The sequence below is a fragment of the Mytilus edulis genome, chromosome 11, assembly GCF_963676685.1.
Source record: "Mytilus edulis chromosome 11, xbMytEdul2.2, whole genome shotgun sequence".
In the NCBI taxonomy this organism is placed as follows: domain Eukaryota; kingdom Metazoa; phylum Mollusca; class Bivalvia; order Mytilida; family Mytilidae; genus Mytilus; species Mytilus edulis.
Window position 1 is genome coordinate 56,175,962 of NC_092354.1, and position 20,737 is coordinate 56,196,698.

Genomic DNA, 20,737 nt, shown 5'->3' on the forward strand with positions numbered 1-20,737 from the left:
TCATACTAATTTGTTGAATTGACAAAACGTTTAATTCAATCATCAAAACTGATCTCATTCTGAACATGCATGAAATATTTGCCACAAAACGTTTAATTCAATCATCAAAACCGATCTCATTCTGAACATGCATGAAATATTTGCCACAAAACGTTTAATTCAATCATCAAAACCGATCTCATTCTGAACATGCATGAAATATTTGCCACAAAACGTTTTATTCAATCATCAAAACCGATTTCATTCTGAACATGCATGAAATATTTGCCACAAAACGTTTTATTCAATCATCAAAACCGATCTCATTCTGAACATGCATGAAATATTTGCCACAAATCGTTTTATTCAATCATCAAAACCGATCTCATTCTGAACATGCATGAAATATTTGCCACAAAACGTTTTATTCAATCATCAAAACTGATCTCATTCTGAACATGCATGAACTATTTGCCACAAAACGTTTTATTCAATCATCAAAACTGATCTCATTCTGAACATGAATGAAATATTTGCCACAAAACGTTTTATTCAATCATCAAAACTGATCTCATTCTGAACATGCATGAAATATTTGCCACAAAACGTTTTATTCAATCATCAAAACTGATCTCATTCTGAACATGCATGAAATATTTGCCACAAAACGTTTTATTTAATCATCAAAACTGATCTCATTCTGAACATGCATGAAATATTTGCCACAAAACGTTTTATTCAATCATCAAAACTGATCTCATTCTGAACATGCATGAAATATTTGTCACTAAACGTTTTATTCAATCATCAAAACTGATCTCATTCTGAACATGCATGAACTATTTGCCACTTAACGTTAATCAAACAACAGTCAAATAATCAATCTAAAATTATCTATCAGGCCTTTCCTTTGAATAAACTATGGGTAGAAACTTTTAACTCATTTGTGTTAGCTAATTTTTGTTTAAAAGCTTTATTAGTTGTCATGCAGTTCGTTAATATTTTTCATATTCAATTCAATTCAATTAATAAAGGCTGTTTGTGCTAATGCGTCCTAAAACAAACATCAATCATGAATCAAATCAATTGCACGTGATTTTAATTCGTCAAGTATTTGAATCATGTGAAGTTGATTTGAGTCAAGTTATCTGTTATGTGTTACCAAGTCATTTTTTTATGATAATAAATCAAGAAAAGCATTTCGGCCGGATGAAATTTATATTTGATTATTTATTACTTAGTGACGACTTCTGTTTCCTTTCGATAATCACTATTTATAAAACAAACAAAAAACCCGTAGACAATATAAATCAATACATACCTGGTTTTCCCATACCTGGGCGACCTAGAACAAGAATAAGGGTATTATTAGGGTATGATTTCAAGGTACCAAGTAAATTAAGTACATTACAATCATACAGAAAGATTCACTTTATGATCATTTGAAATTAAAAGATCCTGAAAAATATATGAGGTCTGGAAGGGGTGCTTTATTTCTGTATTCTTTTAATATTTTGTTGAAATTTACTATATTGTGTTACAACTTGGTCCGATATTCTCTATTATACCCCCCTTTTTTTCTATTCAATGGTGTAGCAAGGTCATCTTTAAGTGTACGCAAGAATCTCAGCGAGTGGTCTGAGTGCCCGTAGCGTTCCAGGACAGAGGCCCTCCGAGTACGGATCAAAACAGCCGGAAGCTCAAGCTTTATCGTAAAAAAGATGCAGTCATTGAATTTATTATTTTAGAATTGAATGCTTCTTTTTGTAAATATATTGGGGTGTAAAAGCGTTGACCGAAGTACATTTTGTATGAAGCGCGGAAGCGCTTCATTCTAAAAATGTACGCACGGTCAACGCTTTTACAACCCTATAAAGTTAAAAAAAAGAAGCATTCAATACTTATAATTACATTTTTTAGCTATGATCATGAAAACACGAATTTTATATATTTTATTATTTAATTCACCTGTGCACTTTATTGTTGGAGCACGTGTTATCATGAGGGAAAAGTTGTATTGAGCAATGCAACTGCTTACGGAATAACACGTGATGTGCAGTTAGCCAATCAGAATAAAATATTATAATGAAACATACATCTAATGTAATTATTAAGAAATATATAGATGTCTGACCTTACAAATGTTTTGTTGTCCTCGTCAATGAATTTTAAATTCTAGAAACCTCGTCTGATTTTCAAATTTTGTCTTTAACACATATTTCCTATCTTGACATTATTTATAATGCATGATTCTCTGGAATGGATATGCACGCTTACCCAGGACAATGCACCCAATCAACACACCCGGGTCTCGCCCTGTTGTATAATGAATGCAATAATGTACGGGTTTTATTTGAATGTGTAAAGTACATAGTATGGTGAAGCAGTAAAACATAACGATCAATTTTATAACTTGTCTATTGACGAACAGTTTATATTTTTATTCAGAAACGAAGAACTATGTCAGGTAGTTGCTAAAACCTGCTATAATATGTTATGTAGAAGAACAATTTTTTTATTTGCATAAAGCAGATGATGTATTTTTAATCTTAGATATATGTAGTTTTTAAAATTATGTAAAATAGTATATGTTTTAGTATTTTTAAGCTAATGATATTTTACTGTTAGTTTTAATATACAATATGTTATATAAATGTTATCCAATAGTTCATGTTATACGCAATGTTTTATATGTTTATTGGAATGTATAATGTTATACAAGTGGTGAGACTTAATAAAACATTGAATCTGAATCTAATAGCAATTACCTGTTAATCCACGCATTCCTGGTCTTCCTGAAACAATAAAACATAATTAATTTAACACAGAGTTTTTGACACTGAATAATAAATATTGATTCAAACAGATGTGAATAGACGTCTAAAAGACACTAACTAACTAATGAAACAAATACACAGAAGACATCCAGAGGGTAACATACGGTCAGGGGCAATAGTCAGCATTCTTTACATGCTATAAGCTTCTTTTTTTTTATTGATTTCTTAGTGTTCAACACAACTGTTGTGTTTTGTTGTGATCAGTTTGTATTGGTGGAAAAAGTCGGAAAACTGACAATGCGAGTCAATTAAGTAAAAATCAAGCGCACATGCAACGTGTGGGATTCGAACTCACAACTTACGTTTAGATAGGTTAGAGATCCATGTACATTAGTTCAACTACTTGTAATTGATACAGTAATTCAACTGTTTAAAATACAGGGCCATCCAGGGACCTTACAATCTATAACATATTCCGAGTTAAATACGGTGTAAATAACGTGCTAGTTCATGAGGTACCAGTCCGCAGGAAAACATGAAGTTCTACTCGGACAAATTATTCCGATCATTTTTTGCTTTCTTAATGCATCTTTTTTTACTGGATAAACTGCGAAGATGAATTTACAAATTTTGGTTGGATTTGGCCGGGGAACGACCCCACGACCACATTCCTGCTCCAAAATAATAGCATCAGGGTCGGACCAAGCAATTTGTGAGGGGGGAGGTCCCTACCCAAGGGAAAGAGGGGGTTCCAACAATATGTCCCCATTTAAATGCATAGGTCGTCCAAAAAACGGGAAGGTTCCTACACCGGGAACCCTCCCTCTTGATCCCCAACTTAGCATAGAACCCAAATACGTGCTTACTCTGAGTCTTGGTTTAACTTTAGAAAACGCACATTAGATATAATAGGGAAACCAACTCTAATGCATCGACATTTTACTCAAAATCATTTAGAAAAAGGTTTGTATAACTAGCAACTCTGAGAAAAACAGTACATTTGTATAAAGTAACGTTATGAAACAGTTCCTTAAAGAGGGGCGAAAGAAACAAGAGGGACAATCAAACTCATAGATTGAAAATAAACTGACACCACCATGCCCAATAAAGAAAAAGACAAACAGACAAACAACAGTACACAAGACACAAAATTGAAAACAAAAGACCACGTAACACGAACCCCACCAAAAACTGGGAGTGATCTTACTTACAACTTTTTTGAACTTTTTCTTGTATTGCTCTAATGACGTTGCCGCCAACGATTACTTATGTACAAATTATCAAGGAACGAAAGAATAAATTAAAGTTAAATTTGAATGTAAATTCTTAATTATGAATAAATTTACATATTTAGCATAATATATTGTTCGACCTTAAAATAGTATTGTAATTATACTAATAAATAAGAATATAATTAACGGAACTACAAGATGTAAAATGTAAATTAATTAAATTGAAAATTGAAATTGGGAATGTGTTAAGAGAACAACAACCCGACCAAAGGGCAGATAACAACCGAAGGCCACCAATGAGTTTTCAATGCAGCGAGTAACACCCGCACCTGCTGTCCCTAAACAAAAATTTATACTTGTTTAGCGATAATGGACGTCATACTAAACTCCGAAATATATAAAAAATAAAAAATAAAAATTAAATTAAAAATCATTCATTAGCCAAGATTTGTTTACATTGGTAAAACAGCAAACTTACCGGGGGTACCATCTTTTCCTGGAAGTCCTGAAAAGATTCAAATAGTACATTATAAGGGGCAGATTAACCTCTTAGGTAAGCCATGCATTCATAACAAAATGATTAAATTTATTCAACTGTTATGGAATAAAATGGTTGTCTGCAATAAAATGTACAAAATGAAGTCCAAATTGCAATATACACTCCAAATATCCGAATTAAAAGTCAACTGCGTTATGTTACAGCTACTAAACACTGCTTTAAAAGTTTTCCCTTGTACTGCTTTATGACGTTCCCGCCAATATCATAATATCAAGGAACAATTATTTAAAGGTTTGTAACAGTCGATAGATAAATCTGGATTCGATTCCTATGGGAGATAACTCTTCCATGTGAATCGGATTTAGATTCTACTTACTTACTGTTACAAACTTTTAATTTCCTTCACTGCTTCTCGGGATTCGGCTCCCTCTGGGGTTTCCGATCGGGATTCGGTTCCCTCTGCGGTTTCCGATCGGGATTCGGCTCCATCGGCGGTTTCCGATCAGGATTCGTCTCCCTACGCGGTTTCTAATCGGGATTCGGCTCCCTACGCGGTTTCTAATCGGAATTCCACTCCCTCCACGGTTTCCGATCGGGATTGGGCTTCCATCGCGGTTTCTGAACGGGATTCGGTTTCCTTCACTGTTTCCGATCGGGATTCGGCTCCCTCCGCAGTTTCCGATCGGGATATAGTCTGTGTTGTAAATGGCCTCTAATATTTGTAGTTTATCTAATCACCGTATTTACATATCAAAATTAAGTTATCCGTCTTTTTATTCATTGACTTTATTGAAATATATTATCAAAACTCTTGTCTTTGAAACTGGATTACGAGGTGTTATTTATGAATATATGTGTATTGCACACGGTTGTCTCGATAAGATCTATGCAAATTTGCAATTATTGTAGTGCAAGAAGTTGTTCTAAATGCACCCACACGATATATTGTAAAAATGTGGCACACTTAACAAATGAGATCAAGGGGCAAACTTCAGATGGAAGTTCGATTTTTAGTTAGGAAGTGAGAGTCCGTAAAAAGGCGGGCTTCATAATGGGAAGTTATTTTCATCACAAACATCTAGTATATGAAAAAACAGGTCTATATTATTATATGACTCTTTTTGCGATATTGTTTTACTAAGATATCGTTTGCTTTGGCTGAGATATGGCAAACTGCTAAAATTTCCTACTCACCAGGAGCGCCATTTTTCCCTGGAAATTATTGAAAAAATATAGATAGTACATTTAAAGAAGCATGATACTTTCAGCATAAAGTCAAAATTAAATATACAGTTTACATTTACTAAATTCAGCAGAATTATAACTTAATGCATGTTTTTTTTTCAATCTTAAAAAGCTTTTATACATTATTCTCCCTCTGTATTTTATGGTCTCACGAATTATTGTTCTTTAGTATTCACAATCATATGATAAGACCTGTTTTATTTGAAATATTATGGCAATGTAAAATATAACATTGAAATGACAAATTACATGACAGGACTACAGTACAAATTAATGGGAGAACATATAGGACAGAGTAAAACGGTTTTACTGTTTGTAGAGCACATCAGTGTTCCAAATTTCGATTTTAAGAAGTAATTATATAAACTGGTGCTATTTTAGTGTGTACGATTTATGTTCAATTTCTTTGTAGTTTGATTACATGCATTGTGAAGTGTTATTAGGAAACATGTATTACCGAATGATTTTATAGTTATTTTAATTATAATAATGCATATCATAATGATAAATATTCTAGATTATTTTCTCTTTTATACTTCAGCTTGTAGATTTGATATCTTAAGTGGATCAAGAAATCTGGATCTGACACACAGACCTACAAACACCAAACATCTGTATTGTTGTAGAACTTGCATCACAAATCATTTTTGATACTGATTTAATAGCCTTACAAACCTGGTAGTCCAACACCAGGACGACCTGAAAATTAACGGTAAAGTATAAAAAAAAAAAACGAGTCGAGATTGTGTCCAAAGTACACGGATGCCTTTTCCGAACTATCATTTACTATGTTCAGTGGACCGTGAAAATGGTATAAAAACTCTAATTTGGTATTAAATAAAGGCAACAGTAGTATACCGCTGTTCAAACTCATAAATCCATGGACAAAATACAAAATCGGGGTAAATTAGACAGATCATATTATAGGGAACATGTGTACTAAGTTTCAAGTTGATTGAACTTCAACTTCATCAACAACTACCTCGACCAAAAACCTTAAACTGAAGCTGGACGAACGGACGGATACGCGCATAGACAAGAAAACATAATACCCATAAATGGGGCATAACAACAAATTTCCCTCATCTCGGCCATAACTCATCGTAATTTAATATTGGTCACTATTAATTCTGAATCACACTTCCATTTTACTACTCTTTATATTTGTTTATTTCTAGAAGAAAAAGCCACTGAACAATGCAAATTGTCAATAGTCCACTATAATGCAATTCCCGCCGTTTATTCATTTTCAGTGTCTAGCATAAAAATCTGCTAATCAAATTGAATGCACACCTTAAAGAAACAATAATTTCGAAAGTTGCCTTCTGTATTTCAATATACAATGGTATTATTGTAAAAAAAACCTGTGATGTACGAAGAAGATAACTTTATAAAAGCTATGGCATGAGCATCATTTAACACGTTCAATCCAAAACAGGGCAATATCAGAAAGGTAAAATATAGAAAAAAACAAACCTATATCTTTTGAAAAATAAACATATAAAAACATGAACTATATGATGTTATTTTGGAAAGTCAACCAAAAGCACATGTCAAAAATGATGTCAAAGGTATTCTAGTCCATTCGCTTATAACACATTTCCATACAATTTCTACCAATTGACATGAGTTAACGCATGCATACATTAATTATTTTGGCATTACTAAAATCGAATTGCTTTCTTTGAAATCTTTCTTTTATTTATCCTTAATTTGATTCAGATAAATACCTGTCAAACCACGCATGCCTGGTCTGCCTAAAAATATGACGGAATTATAAATGCGCAATAATGGTTCGTTCACTGAAGCACGTCTCGTGTGTTTTAACGATGCTCTTATCATTTCAAATTAAAAAAAGAAATAAAATTGTTTTGGCTTATTGTCCCATCAATCATTTATACCTAATACGCAAATTATCAAACTAATAATAAACATTACATACAGCAACAAAGGATTGCTATATTATATGCTCCATTATTTGGGACAAGCACATACAGAATGTGGAGGTGTTTAATATGTTTGCAGATATACAGTCTTATTTAACCTGGTACTTTGGTATAACATTAGTTTACAAAAATACATTATTCAAAGAAATTTACAACTCATACACAATGGTTTAACATCCTATTTGTGTCAACAAATATCAACTTTAGGCAACTAGTATTTGTATTGTTCATTTTAATTGCCTCATATTGCTATTTTGTTTATAATGCAGCGTTGATGCTCAAGCCCAATACTTTATTTCACCGTTCATATTGTTTAAACTTTTGCAATATTGTACTGCATTCTTTAAAACTTTTACACGTGTACATATTCTTCATATGATTTATATAAATTGGATCTTTGATATTTTCAATTTTCGAAAAAAAAAACAACAGTTTTGCTTACCATCTACCCCTTTGGGTCCAGCAGGCCCCAGAGGTCCCACAGGTCCTGCAGGCCCTATTGGGCCAGGTGGTCCGGCAGGTCCTGGTTGACTAGCACCGTTAGATGCGTCTCCTGGAACAGCGAATACAGACATAGGTTAAATTATTAAAAAAAATACTTACTGTCTCCTATATGGTCGTTCTTTTCAGAATTGTGTTAAAATATTTTAAATTAAATAAAAAAATTACAATTTTTGAGTCTTTACTTAATACAATTTAGTAGTTACATATATATGTAGTTATCGATGCTTCTATATGTTTCAAATAGTTTTCACTGATATTACACGAAGCATGTAATTATCGGTTATATTGCTTATAGTATGAACTTATCAATTGAATTGCTAAAATTCTATAGTTATCTATTTAGTTGCATTTGATATCTAGCTATCAATAATATTCCTACATGTAGTAGTTTAGTTTAAATATATCTGTTTATAGTGGATTGGGAAACAAGTTATTGCAACATATATTACATGTAATATTTTGCAGTTATCGATACTTATGCTTAAAATATCAAGTTATCAATAATATTGATTAAAGTATGAAGTTAATAGTGCTAATACATGTCATAGTATGCAATTATCGATTTTAAGGCTTATGATATGTATTAATCGATAATATTGCTAATAGTATGTAGTTATCGATTATCATGATTATATTGTTCATAGAGTGTAATAGTCGATTATATTGCATTTAGTATGATGTTATTGATTATATTGTTTATAGTACCTTGTTATATTTAAACAGTGTATACCATGTGTAATTTTAGTTTTTATAGTATGTAGAGAATAATTGAAATGCTTATATCACGTTGTTATCGGATATAGTGTATTTAGTGTGCATTTATCGATAATAATGAGTATAGTATATGTTTATCGGTTATATTGCTTATAGAATGTAATACTTGATTACATTGTTTATACTTTATAGTTATTGATTAAATTGATTATAGTATGTTGTTATCGGTAATATTGCTTATAATCTTTGATTATCGATAACATTGTATTTCGTTTTGATCAAATGATGAAATTGCTAATGCACGAAGTAATCGATTATATTGCTATTACTATGTAGTTATCAATCATATCGCTTATAGTATGAAGAGATAGATAACTGCATTTAGTATGTAGGTATGGATCGTATTGTATATATTATATGAAAACATGGTAAATATCGATACCATTGGTTAACTTATGCAGTAATCAATTATTGTTTATAGAACGTAGTTATCCATTTATTTATTTTTTTGTTTACAGCTGTCGATAATATTGCTGATACTATGCAGTGAGCGATCTTATTGCATGTTGCATGTTATTATCGAATATATTGCATATACTAATCAGAAATTGATAATATTGCTTGTAGTATGTAGTTATCGATTATCTTATTATACTATATAATGATCGATTTAGTTATTAATTATATTGTTTATTGTATGTAGTAAGCGATTATATTGCTTAAAATATATAGTTTATCGGTTAGATTACATATAGTAAGTTGTCATCAAAATATATTGCTTGCCCCATATAGTTTATCGGTTAAATTATATTTAGTAAATTGTTATCAAGTATATTGCTTAAACTATATAGTTTATTGGATAAATTACATTCAGTAAATTGTTATCAAGTATATTGCTCATAATATGCAGTTATCGACAGTGTTCATATTAATATGAAATTATCAGTTGTTTTGCTATAAGCATGTAGTTTCAGATAAATCAAGCTTTTTGTAAGTAGCTATTGATCACATTGTATTTAGTTTATAGCTTTCGATGGTAGTGTATTTAATACGTAATTATCGGTGTTAGTGTATTTAAAACGTAGTAATTGATGATGGTGTACTTACTTTGTAGATATCGATGTAGGTGTAATTAGCATGTAGGTATCAATTATAGTGTACTTATCACATAGTTATCAATTATAGTGTATTTAATACATAGTTATCAATTATAGTGTATTCATCACATAGTTATCAATTATAGTGTATTTAATACATAGTTATCAATCATTGTGTACAAAGTATGTATATATTGATTATATTGTGTATAAAGTATGTAATTATCCATTATGTGAAATGAACCTATGTAGTTAATACACAAATTACCATCATGCAAGGTCATGTTTATTAAGTTTATACAATTATTATATCAGATTTTACCTGACTTTCCTGGACGACCTGTAAAATCCGTATTATTATAAAAAAAAAATCTGGAAGGTAGGCAGCCCCAATTTTTATCATACTGTACATTGTCAAGACAAAGTATCCGATGGAATGTAGTAACGAAAAATAACAATCAAATTACTTGTCTGTAAAATTGTTCGTTTCTGATAATCAAATGCATTCAGGGTAAACTTTTCTCAATTGTAGGTCCAATGTCTGTGATTGGTTCACAACTTCCCAAACATTTGAAATTCAACCAATGACGTGACGTTGTTTTCATGTTGTAGGTTATGAAACATCCACTTGTATGTTATGACATCGCAATATTTTAAACAAAATGCAAATGTATTTTGCCCCCTTTTCTTCGTCGATAACTATATATGACATATGTGGACAATAGTTTTTTTTTAAAATAGCGATTTTTACCTAATATATATAAAGATTTCGAACAACATTCAAAATGATTATATTTAGACTAAGAAATCAAATTGCATATTAAATTACAAAGGGTCAATAATAAATTATATTTTGTTATGTTGAATAGTTCTGTTTAACTATTCTTAATAAGTGTTGTACTCACCGGTAAGGCCTCGCATTCCTGGTCTTCCTGTAATATTTTTTAAAGGTATAATACGATATACTTATTTGCTGCATTATGGGTAAATGTTGAAAAACATGATTTTGTACTCTTTTTTATATTTATTATATACAGCATCGTGCATTAACCGAGAAAAGAGTTAGCTAGAACAAATATATCAAACAAATTATTACTATAGAAAAGTTAAGTTAACAATGGATCAAAAGAGATAATCCAGTCTTGTTTGTATTTTCAATGATTTTCAATTCCACAAAAACAGATCAATATCCGTAAAAGACAATATTGCTTAAAACAATGCTGAAACTCATGATGAAGAAGATATACTAGGAAGTCTCATTAGAAAAATCCGTTTAAACAAAAACATGTTTTCTAATGTATGATATTTATTCATTGTTGAATAAAATTAAGTATTAATTCATGAATTTACCTTTTTCACCAGGTGGTCCTATGGTTCCTGGAGGACCTTGCGGTCCAACTAATCCATCTTTTCCAGGATTTCCTGAGGGGAAAATCAAATAAGTTTTCATACTATGCCAAAGCTACTTTGCCAGAAAATTTATTTGAAATTCAATTTTTTTATAACGTTGTATGTATGTCGTATAACTGAGCCCTTACATGCTATTCATGTCTTTTTATTCTTATTTTGATAAATAAATTTTTTAAGGGTCAATTAGAGAAACCTTTAAGCCTCTATTGTATGAAATTTAAGTACTTAATCATTTGATATAGTCTCAATAAGTTGTGATCTAAACAACCTTATTGGACATGATATAAGAAAAACTTAATTTATGTCTGTAGAATGATATGTTAATCGGCAGAGTTTTATATATATATTTAGGTATGTCAATTTCTAGACAGTTAAGTACTCAAAAAATTGCGAAGCTAACATTATGACACTTGCATAATGACATATGTACAGTGCAGATAAGTCTTTCAAAGAAAAAATAAACAATCACTGAATTTTATTTGTGAACTCTTTTGAATCATCAGACAATAGTCAGAATAATCTAGTTATTTCAATGGATATCACAATTTCTTCGGGTAATATGTTACTAATTCAACAACATTTTGACATCATTTTCCTGTTTACAGATTGTGTCTTACGAGGACGTATTGAATAAACATTAACAGGAAATCAGTGTACTTAAATCAACAATACACACGTGTATATATTTACATACTTTTTTATGCAAGTTTTATCTATAGTAGAAAACCTGATAGTCTTGAATATTCATGATTTACTTGTTATAGACAGTTTACCAAACAACAATCCACGATTGTGTAAGTCATAATATATATAGTATATTTTTATCCTGAGAATGCATTGTCAACCGACACAAATCCAAGGTTGACAATGATTTTGAAACCCTTTAATGTTGGTTTATTGAATTTTTTATGCTGCTTAGACCTAACGCAGTTTTTGTTTTGCAAAAGTCTTATGCTATATTTGTTAAGAAATAAGTCGGTCTAGTCAACAACACCTATCGTTTAAAAGTTCGATAGTCATGCTTTATAAAAGATACCACAGATCGTTCCTCATCATTGACATTCCAAGTTTTTAAAGTAATTTAAAGAAAACCATAGCACACACAAATGTTTAGTGTAAATTAAAAGACATAGAATTACAAACTACATATTTGGTGTAGAATTCTGTTTAAAAACGCACGAATTTATGATTCACATTGAACTCCAAGCAGAAAATATCAAGTTAGTGAATAGGATATTCAAATTAGTCAAGCATTCAATGCTTGAATAAACAATGGATCTGACACATATGTGTGTACATATGATGTTTAATTTCTTTGTAGTTTGATTACATACATTGTAAAGTGTTACTTGGAAACATGTATTATCGAATGATTTTATAGTTATTCAATGAATGGCTGTCATTTATTTTGAATTTATTAAACCATAAAATTAATTTTTGACTCTTCACATTGAATAATCCGCGAAGCGGATTATGTTAAATGTGAAGAGTCAAAAATTAATTTTATGGTTCAATAAATTCAAATTAAATGACAGCCATTCATTATAAATAAATTTCTATCAAACATAAGGCTCAAAGATATAATATATTAATAAGGATAACAACGTACACAGATGTTTGCATATGAATACACAACGTTAGAGTGGGCGTGTCGCCATAAAAATTAATAACATTGAATATACACCTAATTCTTTTAACCAATCAGAAGACAGTAAATACACCAAATTTATTTATTTTACTTATAATAATGCATAGCATAATGATACATATTCAAGATTTTTTCTCTTTTATACTTCAGCTTGTAGATGTGATATCTTCAGTGGAACATGTAATCTGGATCAAACACGAACTGACACACTGACCTTCACAAAGCAATCATCTGTATTATCACAGCAGTGGCATCACAAATCATTTTAATACAGATTTCATAGCCGTTATATACATACCTTGTTGTCCCACACCTGGACGACCTGTAACAAAACGGTAAAGTATAAATGCAAAGAAAAAAAACCTCTTAACTCGGTCATAACTCAAAATAATTAGATATCGGCTGCCACTTAGAACCACGATTGCATTTTATTATTTTTTTTTATGTTTTTGGTACCTAGAGTAAAGCGCCACTGACCAGTGCAACTTGTCAATGGTTCACTATATTGCAATCTATAATGTACTTTCCGCAGTTTAACCATTTTAGTGGCTACATAACAATATGTCAATCGTATTGAATGCATTAATTTAAGAAATACTAATTTTCAATGTGCCTTGTGGATTACAATCTAGTACTATTTGATTTAAAGAAAAATACGTGGAAATCCGGTTATACAAGACATGGTATTATTAAATAAACAGGAGAGTACCTGAAAGCTTCTTCGAAACAAACAACATCAAACTTATGATTGTTGTTGTGCCCTTTCGAGGGGTAACTTTAATTGCAAGACCTGTCATATATCATTGTAATAAAATTAACGTACCAATTTTCTTGCACTAGATGCGCATTTCGACAATACATGTCTCTTCAGTGATGTTCGTGGTCAAAATATTTGAAATACAAAGCTTATATAAAAGATGAAGAGCTATAATCTAAAAGGTCCAAAAAGTATAGCCAAATCCGTGAAAGGAATCAGAGCTTTGCACGAGGGAGATACATTCCTTCATTTATAATAATTTCTATCATTTTTAACAGCAAAAAATCCGTATTTTTATGCCAGTACCGAAGTACTGGATACTGGGCTGTACATGTAATCTTGTTCTTTCGTTTGTAAAACTTTGCATACAATTTCTACCAATCTGATATTAACTAATGCATGAGTCAATTGATACTTTTGACATTGCTAGACTAGTATTTTATTTTTTCCTTTGTGAACTTTTTAAAAGTTTTACCCAGACTTGATTAAGATAAATACCTGTTAAACCACGCATGCCTGGTCTTCCTAAAATAAAACAAAGTAGATGGAATTGTTAGTGGTAAATAGTTTGCACACTGAGATACGTCTCATGTGTTTATATCAATTATGCTTTGAGCGTTCAATATTGAAAAAAGAAAAATAATATATCATAGAGATAATATATGAAGCAACTAACGACAACTACTGATTTACAGATTTCAGGCATATACAGGAGGTGTTGAAAGTGTGTACAGGGCCCATTCCTTCCCCGAACAAAGAACAGTGCTGTAACATTTGTTGACAAAGCATAAATTATTGGTTGAAAATAATATGAAATGGTTTAAAATACTTTCAGTTTTTACACATATCAGTTCATGTCTCTTTGCATTGTTCGTTTTAATTGTTGCGAATTGCTAATTAGATTTATAATAGATATATATGGAGATGTGGTGTGAGTGCCAATGAGACAACTCTCCATCCAAATAACAATTTTAAAAGAAAGTAAACCATTTTAGGTCAATGTACGGCCTTCAACAAGGAGCCTTGGCTCACACCGAACAACAAGCTATAAAGGGCCCCAAAATTACTAGTGTAAAACCATTCAAACGGGAAAACTAACGGTATAGTACATTGATGATGTTCAAGTTTTACATGTTTTATACTTGCACATTTCCATGCTGAGATATCTATTGGATCTATTATCACATTTTATATTTTGAAACGATTATCTTTATTTAACAATACTATTGCTTACCATCTACTCCTTTAGGTCCAGCAGACCCCAGAGGTCCTTCAGGTCCTGCAGGTCCTATTGGTCCTGGTGGTCCAGCAGGTCCCGGTTGACTTGCACTGTTAGATGCGTCTCCTGAGACAGTGAAAACAGAGATAGGTCAATATTTTTAGAATGCTTACTTCTGATTCAAAATTACAAGCTTTTCAGGAAAATTATAAATTTATACTAGTAGTATATACATAACAGAACTGAAAAATAAAAATAAATGATAGGTCAATGTGCTATGTTTTTTTTTATATTTTTGGGTGGAAATGATTATCTCTAGATTTTTCATTCAGTTAACATTGTCAGGTATATTCTATCAACAACTATGACAAAATAACAAGGATTTCATAAGATTTTCAAATATGGCGTTTTAAACAATATTTATTAGATAAGAAAATAAAAGTAGCGCTTAGTTGGAAATAAAAATATATAGACAAAATAAGGATAAATAAGAGGAGTCCTTAATATCTGACAAAAAATCAAAAACAAGAAGAACGAACATCCATAAAAGATACTAACAGTCTCTAAAATCGATGTCTTTTTGAGAAGGCTGTCAAAAGGATTTGACGTTCAAATGGGAAGAAAAATATACAAATTTTGAGTCAATTTTAGTACAATGTAGTAGCAAAATTTACATGTAGTTTAAGATGATTTAATATGTTGCAAAAAAGTGTTACTGATATTACACGAAGCATGTGGTTATCGATTGCTTACAGTATGAACTTACCGATTGAATTGATTAAATTATACAGTTATTAAATTAAATTGCATTTAGTATCTAGCTATCACTTATATTCTTACATGCAATAGTATGAACTTATCGATTATATTGATTAGATTATATAGTTATCAAATTAAATTGCATTTAGTATTTAGCTATCGCTAATATTCTTACATGTAACAGTATAAAGTTATCGATTATATTTCTTATAATATCAAGTTTTTAATAATATTGATTAAGGTACATGAGGTATGTAGGTATTGACATTGTTAATACATGTTATAATCGATTTTAATGCTTATGAAATGTATGAATCAATAAAATTGCCGATAGTATGAAGTTATCGATTTTTATGTTGTATATTAATCAATAATATCGATAATAGTATTTAGTTATCGATTTTTATGCTTATGATATGTATAAGTCGATAATAATGATACCAGTTTAAAGTAATCGATTTGTATGCCTATGCTAATGATATGTATAAAACAATAATATTGCTCATAGTATGTAGTTATTGATTATATTGTTCATACATTGTAGTAATCGATTATATTGCATTTAGTATGATGTCATCAATTATATTGTTAGTAGTACTTTGTTATCTTTAATAGTGTATACAGTGTGTAGTTATGGATTTTAGTATGTACAGAGTGCAGATATTGATTTTAATGTGTACAGAGTAGAGTTATTGATTTTAGTGTGTACAGAGTGTAGATATCGATTTTAGTGTGTGCAGAGTAGAGTTATTGATTTGAGTGAGTACACAGTGTAGTTATCGATTTTAGTGTGTACAGAGTGTAGCTATCGGTTTTAGTGTGTACAGAGTAGAGTTATTGATTTTAGTGTGTATAGTATGTAGTTATTATTGGATTTGCTTATAGCACGTAAGTATCGATTATAGTGCATTTAGTGTCCATTTATCGATGTTATGTATAGTATATGTGTTAATCGATTATAAAGGTTATAGAATGTAATAATTGATTTTATTGCTTAGCAATATAATTTTTCCCACAAAAAGTAACCAAAACTTTGCGTGCAATAAATTCTAATATTGCACTAGTGCAATAAATCTTCAAAATTCATGACGTCATCAACGACAAAATCTTAGTTTAAACCAATTTTTACTTTCAAATATTATATTGCTATACAATAAAAGGGTTATTGCATGAATATTGGGGAATATTGTCCCTCGTAGAACATATATTGCACTCGCAAGCTCGTGCAATATAAAATTTTACTCGGGACAATAATCCCAAATATTCACGCAATAACCCTATAATATTGTTTATACTTTAAAGTTATTAATTATATTGCTTATCGCTTGTAGTTATCGATAATATTGGTTATCGGTAACATAACATTGCACCGTTTAAAGTATGTAGTTATCAATTATTGCTTATAGTATGTAATAATCAATTTAATTTCATTTAATTTACAGCTATTGATAATATTGCTAATACTAAGTAATGTGCAATTTTATTGCTTACATCATTTAGTTATCGATTAAAATGTATAAAGTTTGTACTTAATGATTATAGAAGTTATCGATTATCATACCTATACTATATAATGATCGAATTAGTTATTGATTATATTATTTATTGTATATCGTTAGCGATTATATTGCTTAAATTTTTATAGTTTATCGGTTAATTTACATTTAGTAAATGTTTATCAAGTATATTGCTTATAATACGAGTTACCGATATTGTTCATAATAGTATAAAAATATCGTTTCTTTACTATAAGTATGTAGTTTCCGATAATTAAAACATTTGTCAGTAGATATTGATTACATTGTATTTAGTTTATAGCTATAGATGATAGTGTATTTTAAAAGTAGTTATCGATGATAGTGTAATAACTTTGTAATTATCGACGTCAATGTATTTAGTACGTAATTATCGATGATAGTGTACTAACTTTGAAGTTATCAATGTTAGTGTATTTAGTTTGTAGGGCTCCATGATAGTGTACTTAGTATGTAGATATAATTTATATATGTATCAAGTATGTAGATATCATTTATAAATGTATAAAGTGTGTAGATATCATTTATATAATAACGTATGTAGATGTCATTTATGTATGTATAAAGTATGTACATATCATTTATAAATGTATAAAGTATGTACATATCATCTATATATGTATAAAGTATGTACATATCATTTATAAATGTATAAAGTATGAAGATACAATTTATATATGTAGAAAATATGTAGATATCATTTATAAATGTATAGAGTATGTAGATGTCATTTATATACGTATAACGTATGTACATATCATTTATAAATGTATAAAGTATATACATATCATCTATATATGTATAAAGTATGTACATATCATTTATAAATGTATAAAGTATGTACATATCATCTATATATATATTATATATGTAGATATCATTTACAAATGTATATAAAGTGTGTAGATATCATTTATATATGTATACAGTATGTAATTATCCATTATTTAAATGAAATATAAGAAATTGTATAGATATATTACCATCATGCAGGATAATGTTTATTATTCAAAACCTTTACATATATATTATATCAGATTTTACCTGACTTTCCTGGACGACCTGAAAAATCCGTATAATTAGAAAGAAATGTTTATGCTGAAATTTTATTTAGATGGTAAGCTTCCCAAATTCTTATCATACTTTCATTGTCTTAACTAAGTATCAGAGGGAATGTAGTAACGAAAATAAGAATCAAATTTGCTTGTCTGTACACTTTTTCGTTTCACCATCAAATGTATTCTTGGTAAAATTTACTCAATTGTAGTCAAAATCTCTATTATTGGTTTACAACATTCTACACAATTGATATTCAACTAATGGCGTTACATTGTTTTCATTTTGTACTACAGAAATGAAATAACCCATGGTCCTTCAGATTCTTAAACGGTATATTATAATATCTTAATAACTTAAACCAATGTCAAATGTATTTTGCCCCTCTTCTTCTTCGTACATGTAAACTATATACGATTTGGTGTATCTTTATAAATTTCTCTAAAATGGGAATCATTAATACAAGGTTTTCCAACCAAATAATTTGATAACAATGTAATATTCTTCATAATGAGTGGACATCAATTTCACTGATTTTAACTACCAACCATAATTTTATTTTGAACGACATTCAAAATGGTTATATGTAGTTTTGATTATTTAATTATAGATGGTCAGTTATAAATGATATCTGTATTGACTAGTTCCCTCAAAATACTCTAAATAAATGTTGAACTCACCGGTAAGACCTCTCATTCCTGGTCTTCCTGTAATGTTTGTAAAAGGTATTTTTATTTGATGCATTATGGGTAAATGATGATATCATATTTCCGTACCTTTCATGAATATTAACAATCTCATTGTATCATTAATTGATAGAGATTAACTAGAACAAATTCATGTTGCAAATGATTACCAAATAAAAAGCTAAGTTAACTATCATTTTGACGTTGGATCAGACGAAATAATCCATGAATTTCAATTCAACAAAAACAGATAATTACTTGTGAAAAAATAATCTTGCTTTAAATAATGCTTAAACTAAGGTTGAAGTGGACGTACGAAGAAGACGCATTTGGAAAATCAGTATACACATAAATATCAAACTAGATTTCTTAAAAAAAGTTTTGAAATGTATAATATTTATTAATTGTTAAATAAAACTGAGTATTAAATTATGTATTTACCTTTTTCACCAGGTGGTCCTATGGGTCCTGGATGACCTTGTGGTCCAGCTAATCCATCTTTTCCAGGGGTTCCTAAGGGAAAATATCAAAAAAGTTTTCATTCTATGATAGTGGTCTTTTGCCCATTAAATTAATTCGAAATTTCAATTATTCATAGTGCGGAATGTATAATTTGTAATTAAGCATGTAACTGTTAATTATTATTTTGATCAATTTATGTTTTAAGTGTCAATTTGAGAAACTTAGTATCTACTCTATTGTATGATATTCATGATTTGTATTATTTGATAAAGCATCCTTTATGGCGGGAATTTCTACAACTGATGTAAATATGTTATAAGACCAGCTTAATGCTTGTTTTTTGGATGCTATTGCCAACGGAAATGTTGAACTAGTTTGTCGATTTCAATGTGAAAGTACTTAATAACTTATAAATCTAACATTATCACACTTGAATATTTAAAATGCACAGTGCATATAAGTTCTCAAAAGAAACGCACAAACAATAATTGAAATGTATTTGTGAACACTTTTGAATCATTAAACAATACTCTAAACAATCATAAGGAATGTCTTAAATTACCTGTACTAATTACACTCTATCGTGTTAACTAGTTATTTAAATGAATATTACAATTTATTCGTGTAATCTGTTTCTATTTCACAACATTGTGGCATCATTGTCCTGTTTGAAAATTGAGTTTTACGAAGACACATTATGTATTCATTGACAGGAAATCAGTATACTTTAATAAATAATACACACGTGTATATATTTACATACGTTTTTTTATGTGAGTTCTGTCTATAGTAGAGAATTCAGTTGAAAATCTGATAATGTGGAGTATTCATTATTTACTTAGTATAGAAAGTTTACCAAACAACAATCAACTATTGTGTAATTTATCATCTAAATTGTAGATTTGTATCTCGAGGAGGCATTTTCAAACGACACAAAGCCAAGGTTGACAATGATCTTTTTAAAGCCTTTCAGTTCTGTGTTATTGACTTCTTTATGCTGCTTCTTTTTTTACTGCCCTTGAAATTTATCAAGTATAAAGCGGACAATAGACCAAGCGCTATTTTGGTTTTGCATGATACAAATAGTTAAGGAATGATTTGGTCTAGTCAGCAACAAACACCTGTCCTTTAAAAGTTTGATAGTCATGCTTTATAGAATTTTCCACTGAACGTAGACATTCTAAGTTTTTTACATTTGAAGATTTACAATTA

General features: G+C 30.0%; 2 protein-coding genes across 5 annotated transcripts in view; both read right to left on the bottom strand.

The window, feature by feature from the left end:
- The window catches only part of LOC139495843 (collagen alpha-1(I) chain-like), a 28,336-nt gene extending 25,563 nt beyond the window's left edge, over window positions 1-2,773 (bottom strand). For all 4 annotated transcript variants that reach the window (XM_071284249.1, XM_071284248.1, XM_071284247.1 and 1 more), the window contains exons 1-2: window positions 2,748-2,773; window positions 1,301-1,324 (exon numbers count right to left, since the gene is read on the bottom strand). In XM_071284249.1, coding sequence (XP_071140350.1) covers window positions 1,301-1,324; window positions 2,748-2,763 — 40 coding nt within the window. In that variant the 5' untranslated portion in view covers window positions 2,764-2,773. The remainder of the gene's footprint in view (window positions 1-1,300; window positions 1,325-2,747) is intronic.
- A 1,667-nt stretch (window positions 2,774-4,440) lies between these two features.
- LOC139494401 (collagen alpha-1(I) chain-like) overlaps window positions 4,441-20,737 on the bottom strand; it is a 39,087-nt gene continuing 22,790 nt past the window's right edge. Inside the window, exons 13-23 of the mRNA XM_071282564.1 lie at window positions 19,505-19,576; window positions 19,058-19,084; window positions 18,366-18,383; window positions 15,043-15,153; window positions 14,307-14,333; window positions 13,350-13,373; window positions 11,344-11,415; window positions 10,899-10,925; window positions 10,316-10,333; window positions 8,121-8,231; window positions 4,441-4,493 (exon numbers count right to left, since the gene is read on the bottom strand). Coding sequence (XP_071138665.1) covers window positions 4,441-4,493; window positions 8,121-8,231; window positions 10,316-10,333; window positions 10,899-10,925; window positions 11,344-11,415; window positions 13,350-13,373; window positions 14,307-14,333; window positions 15,043-15,153; window positions 18,366-18,383; window positions 19,058-19,084; window positions 19,505-19,576 — 560 coding nt within the window. The remainder of the gene's footprint in view (window positions 4,494-8,120; window positions 8,232-10,315; window positions 10,334-10,898; window positions 10,926-11,343; window positions 11,416-13,349; window positions 13,374-14,306; window positions 14,334-15,042; window positions 15,154-18,365; window positions 18,384-19,057; window positions 19,085-19,504; window positions 19,577-20,737) is intronic.